At 41.1% G+C, this 14300-nt stretch overlaps 1 protein-coding gene across 9 annotated transcripts in view; it reads left to right on the forward strand.

The window, feature by feature from the left end:
• The window catches only part of snap25 (synaptosome associated protein 25), a 101684-nt gene that overhangs the window by 48465 nt on the left and 38919 nt on the right, over window positions 1-14300 (forward strand). The window contains exon 1 of one of the 9 annotated variants that reach the window (XM_022227541.2): window positions 4557-6202. The exons of 7 other annotated variants lie outside the window; for them this stretch is intronic. In XM_022227541.2, the coding sequence (XP_022083233.1) occupies window positions 6035-6202 (168 nt within the window). In that variant the 5' untranslated portion in view covers window positions 4557-6034. Of the gene's footprint in view, window positions 1-4556; window positions 6203-14300 lie in introns of those variants that run through there. One more of the 9 variants, XM_022227540.2, reaches the window with a different exon arrangement.

Genomic DNA, 14300 nt, shown 5'->3' on the forward strand with positions numbered 1-14300 from the left:
TGAGAATAAAAGATCAGATACTGTAGTTGTGGTTACCGTCCTTGGTTGCCGCTTAATCAAAAGTGGCAAGCTGGAGCCTAACATATTGGATAAGCTCTCTTGAGAATCTCCTGATTAAAAAGTGCAGCAGCTAGTGATTTATGTGCTTCAGACAAAAAAATTTCACAATGGATTGAAAACAGGTGTTCTTATGATATTAGGATAAAGATAAACCATTTTACTTACCTATACCAATAGTGTTTGTCTGTTTTATATTGTATAATTTTTCTTGTCTTCATTTGTGGTTTGGAGGTTTTGGTACAGTGCATTAATGTAGAGTTGGAGAGGTTTGATATACTCGTTGACAGCAAACATGCATGTATGTACCACTCCCATTTGACTGGTCCACTAATGTTGGCGTCATTTTGAGCACAAGCTCAAATGATGTTAACAACTTGTGGACAGGTCATGTTTGACCAGTTTGTCTGCTGCCACCAAGTATCTCAGAAGTCTCCAAGAGGTGAGCTGAAGATTTTCAGTGTGAATGTTGAACAGCGCCCTCTGTTGCTCACTGTTGCATGCTGTGAGCAGATCACTCGCCCAGAATATGAGGGATTCAGTTCACACGACTGCACACTGGCAAGAAACCAATTTATTTTTCAGCATGGCCCAACAGGGATACGACCGTTTAAATTGTCACGGATTAGGGCCCATTGATTGGGGTGTAGAAAGGTGTACAATTTTCACAGCAGCGGTTGCAGGCTGCAGAAAACCCGCAACCTGGTCAAATAAAATTTTCATTTGTGAAGTAGCTGTTTGTCAGATCAAATCAGGGGTGAACGCACATGGGGAACAGATAAGTTCAATATCGTCAGCTGCTGGACACGTTTGTCACCTTTATTAAGTGATTAAAAAAACAAAACAAATCTACTGGAAACTGAAACTATGAATTTGTCTTGCACTTCTGCATGGTATGCATGATGAAAATAAAAAAGACTAAAAGAAATGGGTTCAGTACCAGTGGATTGACTTGCGGAGAGTTGAACGCTTTAAAGAATACAACATGTGCACGTCAACACTAAAAGCTGGCTTACTATAGCACTACATTGAAAAGGTTTCCGAAATATTAAACTCGTCCATCTTTTGGCAAAGCATGCACGAGAACACAGCCTGCATCGCAGGAAAAAGCAGAACATAGCAGGAAAAGGCAAGGACATGAAACTTCAAGCTCGTGAGCCCAAAAATAGCTTAAAAAATAATACTAGCAAACAAAGGATTTGTGACAAGTTATTGGTATGCTAGGTGGAATGTCACCATCAGTGGTATGAGACCGATGGTGAGTGGTGTGAGACTGATGGTGAGTGGTATGAGACTGATGGTGAGTGGTATGAGACTTATGGTGAGTGGTATGAGACTGATGGTGAGTGGTATGAGACTGATGGTGAGTGGTGTGAGACTGATGGCGAGTGGTATTCATGAGACTGATGGTGAGTGGTATGAGACTAATGGTGAGTGGTTTGAGACGATGGTGAGTGGTATGAGACTGATGGTGAGTGGTATGAGACTGATGGTGAGTGGTGTGAAACTGATGGTGAGTGGTATGAGACTGATGGCGATGAGTATCACTGGTAAGCATGATTAAAGCAAGGGCATATCCACAACCATTTTTGGGGGGAGGGTAGGAATTGTTTTTGAAATTTCTGTGTAACCTTTTATTGCCTTTCTGTGGGAGGCGGCTACATTTGGGGGCTTTGTGCAATGTTTCAGAAGGAAAGATGAAATAAAGAAAAGAAATAACCTTTATGTTTTCCAAAACATTTTTTTTTCGGGGAGGGGGGGATGGACCATGTTACCCTCCCCCTTTGATATGCCATGTTTATGAAAGGCACCTGATTTTTAATTTTATTGTGTAAAAGAGGCTTGGACAGTTGTCTCCATGAACATTTCATCTGCATTTGCATCTGCAAGTAGTAACACAAGAAAAAAGCAAACTTCCATACCAGCATGGATTGAACTGTGAAATTTTCTAATGCTTAAAACCTCCAAGATCATTTAAAATGGACGAACAGGTTTTTGGGGATTTTACAGGATTGAGGAAGATGGAGCCCAATCACTATTACATTTATACACGGGAACCAGATTCCTCTTGAAAGTTTAACCAAAATGAGTTGTTCCTTGGCTGTCCTCGAAGTGGCTATTTTAATTGCAGAGAACTGAGCCTCCTTTTGTTTCCTTTTGACAGTGTATTAATTTCTGGCTGGGCATGTGAACCAAAGATCATATAGCGCTGAAGGCGCAAGATGGATAACTCTGCCCAAAAGATGTAATTACCATGGGCGCCATTTGAGCAAGCGATACGCCTGCGCAGTTTACGGTAATGCTTAGGCACAGGCTCACCAGGTGCACGTGGCTGCCGCGGTGCCTGCGCCTGTGCATTAATGTGCATTGCGCAGGCGTATCGCTTACTCAAATGGATCCCATGCGATTACAACATTTTACCTGTATTCACGGTAAAGTTCGCCATCTTGCGCCGCTTCGCGGCACTATATGATCTTTGATGTGAACTCTGTACAAACATGAAATTCAGGCAGTGCCTTACTTGGCTATGGCTAGATAATAACATGCTTCTATATGAACAGAAATGAATAAAGCCACTAGCTGAGAACTTCCCTAATTGAGTGTGTTGGAGCAGTGTAATTCAAACAAAGCCACATTTCTCATGATGACACATAACAGCCAACAGCACAGAGCAAAATTTCAATCAATACCCTGCAGCATGGTCAGTCGGTTTCCATTTATAGTAACTATATCTTCCAGGTGCAATTAACAAGTGCATGGGTGAACGCCGTAGCCGACATTGTTCAAATAGCCATTGGACGGTTTGCGTTACCATGGATGTCCTGTCCAGCACCTTGCCATAAGATTAAACACTGGTCTTTTTTTCCCCTTAGCAACAATTCCCAGGAGGTAGTTCATTAGTGACTACTAAATTATCTTGACACTAATTTCTTGTGTTTGCACATTCAGGGAAACCACGGAGATTGGACAGGTGAAAAATGAGGCAGCATTATAGGGAGTTCTATCACTAGTGTAAAAAGTGATCTCGTTGAAAATTGAATGAAGACTCTATTGGTTATTTAGAACAAATTTCCATCGAGCATGTGGAATTTGTATCAAAGAAAGTTTATGTGTTGGTGCATGTTTTGGCATTTCTTCTCTTAAGTATATTTATTTTAAAAAAAAGTAAAATGAGAGATGAACAGCACAGATTCAGCTAGTACTTTATATTGCTTAATATTGCTTTATTTGTTGTGTGGATTTTTTGGTGTTTGTTTTCTACTTTGGTTTTTTTTTGGGGGGTGGATGGGGCTGTTTTGCTTATAACATTGATAAGGTGGAATCATTTTACAGAGCTGCTTACTGCAAAAATACTGATCAATACAGACAAATTTTTTTCAGCAGGGTTGGAATGCTGAAGGGTGTATGTTGTGTGTAAATAGGCTTGCACTTAACTAATATGCCATAAGTAAATTTGATAAGCAGGTCTTCTCCCCACCCCCACGGCTTAATTTGCTTTGAAGGAAAGAGAAGAGAAACATAAAAGGATTGCTGGACCCACACACATTGTCTTGTGTCTACAATCTGGGGACTGTGTACAAACGAGGTATCAAATGCATGGTTACTGGGGAAAACAAAAACCAGAGACTACTGTCTCGCTGTACATGTAAGACCCAATCAATATAAAAAGAGAAGTGACTCTTTAATAAAACTCTCAAATCTTTGGTTCATTTATGAAATACTTGTGGGTATAGAGTGTATATGTTAATGTAGGAATTACATTTTGTTCAAAATTCGAATAAGAAGAAAGCGTTATTCCTTTGAATGGACATAATAAAGTACTAAACATGATGATAAGACCTGTGTATCAAGAAAAATCTGCTTCATCTCACAACCTCCTTGAGGGGCTTTCCGGGGGAGGGAGACAGCGTATTGACTGGAATCTCATTAAGTCTCCTGTACTTTGCTGAGGCCTGGTTGGAACTCTTATCATAAAAATGCCACCCGCCAGCCAGGATGGTCATGTAATTCCTTTGGAATCCTCCACTTTTACGGATGACATTTTTTTCCTATCTTGCATGTATGAAAGAGCTTATGCTCATTCTCGCTCAGTTCGAACCAAATCAGCCCACCCCCCTCCTCCCGTTAGCAGGTGCACATCTAGACAATTCCTTTTATCCTGTTTCCTCGAAACCTGCAAAAAATCTTTACTTCTGAATAATTCAAGTGCGGTGGACACTGATGGGCCCTTTTAGACGAAGGCAGGCCAAGTGTAACTCCTCACCAGTAGCCTAATGATAAACAGAGTCCCACATAGACCGCCCTCTGAGCAGGTCACCAACCGGAAATGGTGTAGTCGTGTTTTATTTTCTGAGAGATAAATTCACGCCAGCCATTCTCCTTAGCACTGATATTGACCCATCTGTACACACCGCAGCTGACGACAGCCCGATATATTTATGTACTGTACTGAATCAATTGGCACATCTCTGTGTGCGTACACACTCCAAGCAGGCTGTGCTGGGCCCCAAGTCACGTTTAACACGACTAGTTGAGCTGACTGTCGCTACAGATTTGTGTGTGCATGTGTGTGAACACTGGAGCAACTGTGGTTACACCGATCGTCAATTTTCGACTCCCTGGGAATACAGTGGGCTCAACCACCCTACCCCCCCTCCTGATTGACCACGAACCAACAAAAGATGATGGACACGCTTGCTTTAATGTAATTTGCGTAACAATGTCTGAGAGAGGGGAGTTGCCATGGCAACCTGCAGATTTTTGTGTTCAACAGTCAGGGCATTGAGTTTCATATCACTGGCGAGCCTGCAGTGAGAGTAGTAATCTTGGAGAGGCTCATATCGCATGTTTTTCATTGACCACTGTGCGTTGCTCGGCTTTACTTCCTGCCCTCCTCCCCCCACCATTGGGACAATCTCCTTGGGATGGAATAATTGTCCATACGATTCGCTGCCTGCGAGGATCAACTCAGCTTGCAGCCATGCCAGCCTCTCTGAATGATACGGCCTCTCGTTACAAGTGTACCTGTGCCGCACAGTACATGTATTCATAAACGCTCCTGTCGGCCAGCTCCGTGTCAGAGAGCCTTCGCAACTGCACACCATTGTTTTATTATTTTTTTTTCTTTTCTTTGTGTTTATTTTGAAACATTCACTGCCTGGTTGTTCCGTCCATGCGGAATAGACAAGCTGATCAATCTTTTCGTTGCACTCCGATCGGCGGAACATATCTTGAGCATCTTGGGGAGAGGAAGCCCAGACATGCTGGGAGGCAGGCTGATAGCAACGATCCATCTAGCAGTCAGCGATGCTGTAATATCAGGATTAACCCGTCCATAACGCTCCCTCTGTCACAACACGGCAACGTGAGGCCGGATTCTCCTGTCATGCTTGCTGGCAAGCATGTGCAAGAAACTGCATTTGTAACACCGAATCCTCTGGATGATTTTTGCAGTCTTTGTAATGCCACTTTTGTACTGGTGGTAATAATGTGCCGCACTGCAAAACTATTTTCGGTTGGTGGATTTTAGAAGTTGAGGCAGTGGCTCCTTTTCTTCAAATATTTGGGAGCTGACTACAGAGTGGAGAGTGAAAAACTGAGATTTGACCTGCAAGTTTTGAAACACCTTTGACAGGTTTTATTTCAGTGACATTTTCTATTATTTGCCTCTACACTTCTGGAGGTAGAAATCGTATCAAGGATTTTGTTGTGGTGGAGAAGTTTAGATTGCAGTTTGTATGTCAAAAAGTACTCTGCCACCTGTGGAAATCCAGTCTGTCTATATCGACTAGACCCCCTCCTCACTTCTTCCTGTGAGCTGAGATCGATTCTGCCAGGGATCGTGTCTGCGTGTGTGTTTGCCGTGACGGCTCTTTTGTTGCCGGCATTGTGGACCGGGTCTCTATGCACGCTGTTGCCTGCACCCATTATCCGACATCTGCAAAGGCATACTGTGGTTCCATACCTGTCCAGCAACATGCCTTCCCCGGTCTCCAGTACGGCCAACTACCCAAGTCAAGTCATCATCCCTGAGGTGCAGGTGGAGTTTATGCCCGACAATGAGTTCAGGGACAGGACATTCTCAGATGCTGGGTCTGAGGACTCCGCCTTTATGCAAGAACAGATTAGAAAGTATTCCATTTGCGTAAGTATTCGGGGTCAGTATGACTATATTTGTTTGTGTCCAATTCCTCATTCTCTGAAGATCTGGGATAAGTACATGTAATATGGGACTAGCATCTCATGGAAGCTCTCTTTACAGAGAAGTTCACTCTGATACATGTTCATGTACGTACATGTCAAGTGTGTGTACATAACGCAGGTGTTGCATACAAAACTGATGTCAATGACAGCTACGTGCAGCTGCCCTTTGTCATTGCAGTAAATGAAAATTCACGTAATGGCAAGGAAGTCTCACTGAACAGCAAAAGATACTTCCTTGGTGCAAATTGTGTGCTTTGTATAGTTGTTGGAAAGTTGGGCTGATTTCAACTCAGTTTTCAGTAAAACATTTCTTACAAGATGCTGACATCATGAATAAAGACAGCTTCTGCTTGTTGACATGTGCGAGCCAAGGTGGAAGCCATCCGCACGCTAGTTAGTTCTAAGAATCCCTTCACTTTTAAAATGTCAATTGGGCCCAATCAAGGGCATCATGAAGGGCTGCAAAGAAGATGTCTCCTCCCCTCCTCCCCAGAAAAAAAGGAGGAAAAAAAATGAGAAAAGGGGACGAAAATCACAAGTTTGCTTGAAATACAATGGAATGAAAGCCTTTCCACTGGGGATGGTTTGTCCGTCTGCTGCTGAGTGCTTCCCTTTCCCAGGTAAGAGCTTCACTGTTTCTGGTGTCGCCCGTGGCCCCAACTTTTTGAATCTTCAAAGTGTACAATACCGCTAAGCCGATTTACAAGCTTGAAGCAGTCACTGTGGTAAGACTTGAGGGGATTAGTCCATGTCGGTTGTTTTTTTTACAAGGCTTGACTCATCTCTCTGCACAACAATCAGTGTGCTTGGAAGGACTCGGAAATTGGTTCCAAAGCGTCGGTAGCACATACCATGATGCTACATTTGTAGTATTCTTGATGCACATGTACATATAGAATGCCCTAATGAAACCATGCTGCTGGCAGAGTAAAAAGCTATCGCAGATAACTCAATTCAAAATCAAATTATTTTGATACCGGAGGAAAAGTGCATGTACACTTCACAAAATAAAAACAAGGGAATATGGTCACATGGATATATTAGAGAGCATCAGATGGCTTGTGTAACCCCCTGCTCCTTAATGGCATCATTAAATGTCATTCATGGTTCGCTTTCAGCAACCCATGCCAAGATGCTGCAGATTTATGCATTTTTCACATGGCCTTTTTTTTTCAAATATTGCCCACAGTTTCACAACAATGGCCAGAGTTTGAATGAAACAGCTCATGTGCCAAATTGCACATTTAACCAGTTAAAGTCATGTTGTTTTTTAACAGCTGCATGAGATTTGTCAACACTTTGTGATTTCTTTGTTTTGTTTTTCTGACTGTCAGCCGTAGTTTGCCAACCACTGGTAGGCAAGAACTACAACTGTGAAGTACATGTATGTACAGAATCAAGAAATATGGTCCATCAAAAAAGGACATGCTATACACGCACATGTATGCTTGTGCTTATAACCAGGGCACACATGTACACCCCCCCCCAAACTCGCCAGATTGACCATACTTTTTGTTTTTGCATGGGTACTCACTGTACAAAAGTGAATGTGCTGGTTATTGTCCCATGGGCCCAGCTTATCACTGTCTTAGCTTAACAGATGCATTATAGAATTTTTTCGAGACCTTTGATATTGGATAGAATATGTTAGTGCAACACATGCTCATGATACTTGCACACAATGATGATAGTGCTTTCCAACAGTCAGCTTTTCTGAAAGGCATTTCCCCTTACTTCTGTTGGTCATTGAGAAGGCAGCGTTTGCTCCCAAGTCACCCCCAGTCACATGGGGCATCACAGGCATTAACACAATATTCACTGGCAATAGATTTTGACCAAAGAGCGCTGGCTTGACTTACAAAAGTGTCTGTGCCCCTAATGGTTGATGGCAGTTCGGATGCCCACATTGGGTCTACTAGCAAGCAAATGCTGTCTGCTGAAGCAGGTGCCCGTCTCTTCCTGTGTTGCCTTCGGGTATCAAGTCAACCCTGGGAAAAGAAAGCCCCCTAGGTCCTTCCGTTCTACTCCGTAAACCCTCAGCAGATTGGATCTGTGTTTACAGCATCACTTTCCAGGTGCCACGGGCCGTATCATATTTTCCTCGCGTAAAATTTTATGCTCATGTGACCATCATCAGATAACATCACCTGCACTTCATCATGTGAATTGACATGGCTTCAGTTACAAGGGTTGCTTTCCATTCTTCATGGAAGTTTGAAAACCAGATTCATAGCCCAAAAAGAAATCCCCAATTCTGTCATAATTTTGGGAGAATGACTTGTCAGGTATCTGGAGAAGCTCCTCATGTAATGCATCACTTCTAGGCACAGTTTGGGTACATCATTTGAGAGAGTCATAGAGGACTCTGCATTGCTCGAACGATACTATCACAGATGAGAGTGAGATACCATCTCCGGTTTTACATTTCCTACTTGTCCTGGCACATCATTTTAACTTGGACCTTACAAATGTGGGATGCTTCTACAGCTGAATGTAGATAAGGCATGTACATGTATATGCAAAATTAGTACATGTACATGTACAGGCGTACATGTACATGTACCTTCATGTTGTCATACTTGCGACAGCTTGGTGAAAGGCCTGTTCAAACAATGAAATTGCTGCAAAATGATTACTGACTGCAGAGACCCAAAATTGCACAAACTGAGAAAGTCGGAGGGAGGGCCTGGCATTTTGGTCCCAGTAGAATCTTTCCTAGAGGCAAATAACAAGGAATTAGAGACAATCAAGCAGATCACAGAAGAGGCTCTTGAAGACAGTTGGTAGGGAGGAAAGTTGGCAGTAAGGGACAAAGTGAGGTAGGAAGTTAGGAACACAACTCCCCCCCCCCCAAAAAAAACCACCCCAAAACAAAGAAAAATATGTAAAAGCCAATGCAAACTTGGACAAAAACTAACATGGATCCTGCAGCTCAAGAAGGATGATCAGCATTAAGGGATACAGCAACAGTGGAATGTTTATTTCAGACACATAAAAAAAATAAAAAACATAAATTAAAAAGTACAAATAAAAAAGAACCTTACAATATGCGCAGCGTTACTGATTGTTGACACCTGGGACCCATCCTAAATGTAATAACATTCAACTCCCGGCTTCTTTTTTACAATGTGGTCTGACGTTTCTGTCCACCATGCCCTTCAGTCTTTCAACAAATAATGAAGTTACTCAAAATTGTACAGTGTCAACCGTTGTTATTTTCTCATGTCCACACTCCACCACTCAGTTAACCCAGTCACGTCGCCCACTGGACAGATGCAGCACTGAAGCGTGTGTAGTGTGCAGTATGCAAAAAGTGTATACACACACGCATGTGTATCCTCGATGGTGTCAGTGTATGCGTTCTCGCGTTGGTATGATGATACAACTGTGAATGGTTTTTCGGGATTTCACCTCATTGGTGAAAGCACAAGAAAGTTAGATGGGACATGTCCATTCACAAGGACAACATCCTGATTCTTTTTGTACTAAAATGAGAAGCTGTGTAAGTGCGGAGACACGGGTGTTACTGTCACTTGAAAAGTCAGTGGTTATTGTTGCTAATGCTAATAAGCTGAGCCATGTTAGAGAATACATGTATACAGCAAGCCTGTGTGAGGCATGCATATTTGAGTTAGTTAATGTGTACTGAAACCATTATGTTATCATCATATAAATCAGTTTTGTTATTTAGTTCTCTGTTAAATAGGGATATTCTAGAGTACAGTGGGTGTAAATTTGTGATGTCACAGAAAGTTTGTATGGCGCTGATTTCTGTTTATTGCCACATTTGTCCGAGCGTTATGTGCATGCTGTTGGATTTCACAAACTAGATGCTGTGTTAATAGTGGCGATCCAGTCAAATGAGCAGGTGCACTTTAATGAAACGAGAAAACCAATCAATAACGTGTGTCTCTGATTGCTAGGAACCGGTGAAACCTTTTAAGATGCTTGTTACTTTGAAGGTGAAAAAGTCATTATAAGTAATTTCAAGTCAGTAGAGAGGAGACAGGAAAGTTTGCTTTCAGTTAAATTTTTTGATTTTATTTTAGGATGTCTCAATAATGAATAAACAGTTACCTGTAGATGTTCTATAGGAAGGTAAAGTAAATTCCATGGCGCCCAAGTGTACATTAGAGCTTTTGTTAGGTTCCTTATTTTGTCCCCTGCTTACAGTAGATGAAACTGTAACGACAGCAGGACGGGATTGGATGAACTGGAATGGCACCCACTGCACCCATTTATATTTTAGTCAAGTAATTGTGGGCAAGGGGAACAACTTCCATGTGTGCCATGTTTTCCTTAGTTACAGGTTTTTTTACTCTAGGTCTTTTCCATTTGGGGAGGAGAACAAAAGGAGATAATGCAGAGGCAGGAAATTGCCTTTCCCACTTTCAGAGTAAGATGGGAGGAAGGTTAAATTAACAGGGACATTCACTTTATAAAAATACTCCCTAAGCGTAAATATTACATCTCTGTAGATTTGATTTGTGTACACCTGATGTAGAATTACTTTCTTTGTTTTTTTTTAAATCATCTCATGATAAATGCATACATTTGTACATGAGTTAACCCCAATTTAGTTCCAGGAATGAATAAGAGGACTCCAATCAAGTGCTTTAACATTAACAATCAATACAAAATTGCATTGGGGAGATGTTAGTTTTTATGAGGGGTTTTTCCCTTACGCGATGTATCTATTTATAAACACTGTATACTCGTGCTTGTCCGAGAGCTTCACAAGCTTACTCAGGTGGGACTTGAACCCATAACCTCCTGCTTACTAGTGCTGATGTCTTTACCACTCGACCACCGAGCTTGTTTGGGTTGGCTGGCTGGTCCGAGTCAGGTGTAGCAGCGGGTACCGCTGACTACAAATTCATGAAGACTATTTTGTGTTTTATTCAAAATTTGTTATAATGATATCATTATTGTCCATTATTGTCAACCATCGTCAGTTTTCCCTTGTTTCCTTTGTTGCATGTATTTTGTTCCAGTGGAAGTGAAAAAAAATTGTCTTGGGTTTTTGTTGACTTTTCCCCAATTCCATCAGGGTTGTAGGCGGCAGCTCAATCCCTAATCCTCTCTCTCGTACTCCAATTTCATCTTGCATTTTATACTGACTATTCCACCAGGGCTCTCAGACAATCTGTGCCAGTCCGTGTGCCTGTGAATTTTCATAAGGCCATTATGTCTTGGGTTAAGAAAAAGGCCATTTGTCATTGGTCAAGGTACATGTGGTATTGTTTGCCTTTGGCTTAGGGTGAAATTTGAAGTTCATTGCATCCCATCATTACTTTAAGAAATTGGGATACATTGCGGAACTGAAAACTGTATGCAAACAGTCTGTTTTCTTTCAATCCGATGTTTATATTGAAAGAGGGGTTTGTGATTATTAGGTATGTCGTGTACGTCTGGAATTAACTCCACTGTGAGAAACTGTCTGAGCTGCTACAAGTCTATTTCCCCTCTTATTCAATCTGTTACAAGTCCCTTATATCGGGTGGTACATTGTGTTAACATGTGCACACATTAAGCCATCCATTTTTGCTTACCATAGCCAGGAGTGCTTGTTTCTCTTGCCATTGAAATTGCTGAGTAAACTGGACCCACCAATGTTGTTAAAACGAAGAGTATCAATGCACAGTGCTAGAGTTGACCCCTGGATGAGGACCTGACTCCCCACTCAGGTGGAGTTTATACAGAAAGAGAAGATTCTCTTGGGGGGGGGCTGCTCTGTGGTAAAGAGTATGACTGATTAGTGCATTTATTGCAGACTCCCTGGTCTCCATAGATGCTGCACTGCTGTTATAAATATCGTTAGGGTCAGGAATTGCTTGAGTCGTGAGCTGCATACCAAAAAAAAAAAAAATCTGTATTCATGGATAGAGAGCAGGAACAGCCTGTGTTTTAATGGTTACCCAGGTGCTTAGCGGTGTTGCCGGAGTTGTACCGAAGCGACTAATCACTCTCAGGTGTCTATTTTTTTTTTTAACATACCTGTGTATCTTTTTTTAAAAAAACATCCTACAGTGTGAAATTAAACAACATTGCAAATGTTTCATTTGGTACTATGGCAGGTTGGAAAATTTAGGTTTTGATATGACCAAATTCTGCAGAACATAAAAACAGCCTGATACGTGCACCTGGACTATACATTTACATCTTTTCAGGAATGCAGAGGAGAGATAGGGATCCCAAAGCCTGTTCAGGATAAAGTGGTTTGAGGAAAAGACCTAAAAATAATGCAGTTCAAGAAATTACCTTTTTAAGTACAGTTAATTGAATTGAAAATGTGGGGAATTGAAAAGAGTTTAATAATAAAGGTTCTTGAAATAATTTTGAGCAGATACATGTATATTTACTGTCTGTTTGAATTATGTGTCAAAATGAATTTGTCTAAAAGCACGCTTGAACAGGTAGGCATCTAATATTTACACGGCTGCCTTCACTTGGTCAGCGCATGAACATAATGAGGGGTCCTGTATTGTGTCATGGCTGTGGGGAGGGCAGGCAGTGGCTTACATGTAGCAAGGTCAAGATTACCATTGGAAATCAGCGATAAACTTATCAATTATTGTTATCTGTACAGGCAAAGACTGACACAGCTGAAGGCATCGTGCGTAGAAGCATACCTGATATGTTGTTGGAATCTTTCTGGCGTTGCATGTCTACATGACTGTTCACAAAATCAGAAAAGGAATTTTTGGTTGTACGAATTTGCTAAAATATGTTCAGCTTTGAATTACATGAAGGTATGCATTTTGCTGTACATCAAGAAAGTGGTTTATCCACTTTTCATTTTTTAAAAGAAGTTACCTGCCTGTTTCCACTGTGTAATACATTTATTTTATCTAGCCTTCCAATGAAACCACAAAATAATAAAGTGGAGATATATATAGGCAGCCAAAAGAGCCAAAATTAATGAAGTCTATATTAAACATTAAGAATTTTATGAAGTACAAAACAACAGCCAATGATATTCTTGTGAAGCGACAGACAAACATTAACAAATTACAAAACACCAAGAGAATGAAATTGTGTAGAAACAAAGTCACATGGTGATAGGACAAATTAAAAAAAGACATTCAAAATCAAGCAAAGGATTAAGCACAACAAAAGGATAAATTTACAAAAATGCAAAAGTCAAAACCAAGCAACAGACAAAACAACAAGAGGGCAACTTTACAAACCAAAAAAAGTCACAATTAAAGGAGGAAATGATAAGTGGACAAATCTACAGAAAGCAGATCAATCTTCAGATTGACCAAAGGTATGTGAAATCAGAGGACAATGTTCACAAACTGAAGACAAAGTCTCAAATGAACTAAATACTTCTGAACTCTGAGGGCGCTCATATGTGGCCGAACTTCCTATTTCCTGCTCACTGCAGCAACATGTATAATACGTAATGTACATGTACGGTACGTCATGTGTGCACGTATCTTGGGTGAAGCAGTGGAAGCTCGTATGATTATCATTCGAAACTTTAAGAGCCAAATCAATAGGTGGCATACATCGATCAGATGTTGCAGTAATAGTGTTGGTAGTTTGCAGGACAGAATAGAAATTAAATTAAAAACGGGAACCACAAATATACATTAACAAGCCCTTATGTGGCTGAGCTCCGAATAAGGAGTTTTAAAACTTCGCTCTGGAAACACTTGGGTGAGTTATGTGTTGACATGTGAAGCCCACCCACCATTGTGGTTTTTCATGAGACTAGTGAAGACTTCCTAGTTAAGTATTGTACTGATAAAAATGAGCAAAATTCACACATACTTTCTAGGAAGCTCAACTACACACTAATGCTGGTATCTCTACCAGTACCAAAACCGACATCAACCTTGAATTCTCTCACAAATTCTGGTCACAAAAAACCTACTTAAATACATCTGCAAACAGATCACTTCCTTTAACTTGAAAAAAAAAAACCAATCCAGAAATAACGAAATTCATGGTGTTGGCCAAACTCCACTCCACCAAACTTAAGACGTAAAGACAACATGTATGATTACGCCTCTTCCCTATACGCACAACGA

This window comes from Acanthaster planci, linkage group LG01 (assembly GCF_054643075.1).
Source record: "Acanthaster planci isolate LZ-2023a linkage group LG01, COTS_SCS, whole genome shotgun sequence".
Taxonomy (NCBI): Eukaryota; Metazoa; Echinodermata; class Asteroidea; order Valvatida; family Acanthasteridae; genus Acanthaster; species Acanthaster planci.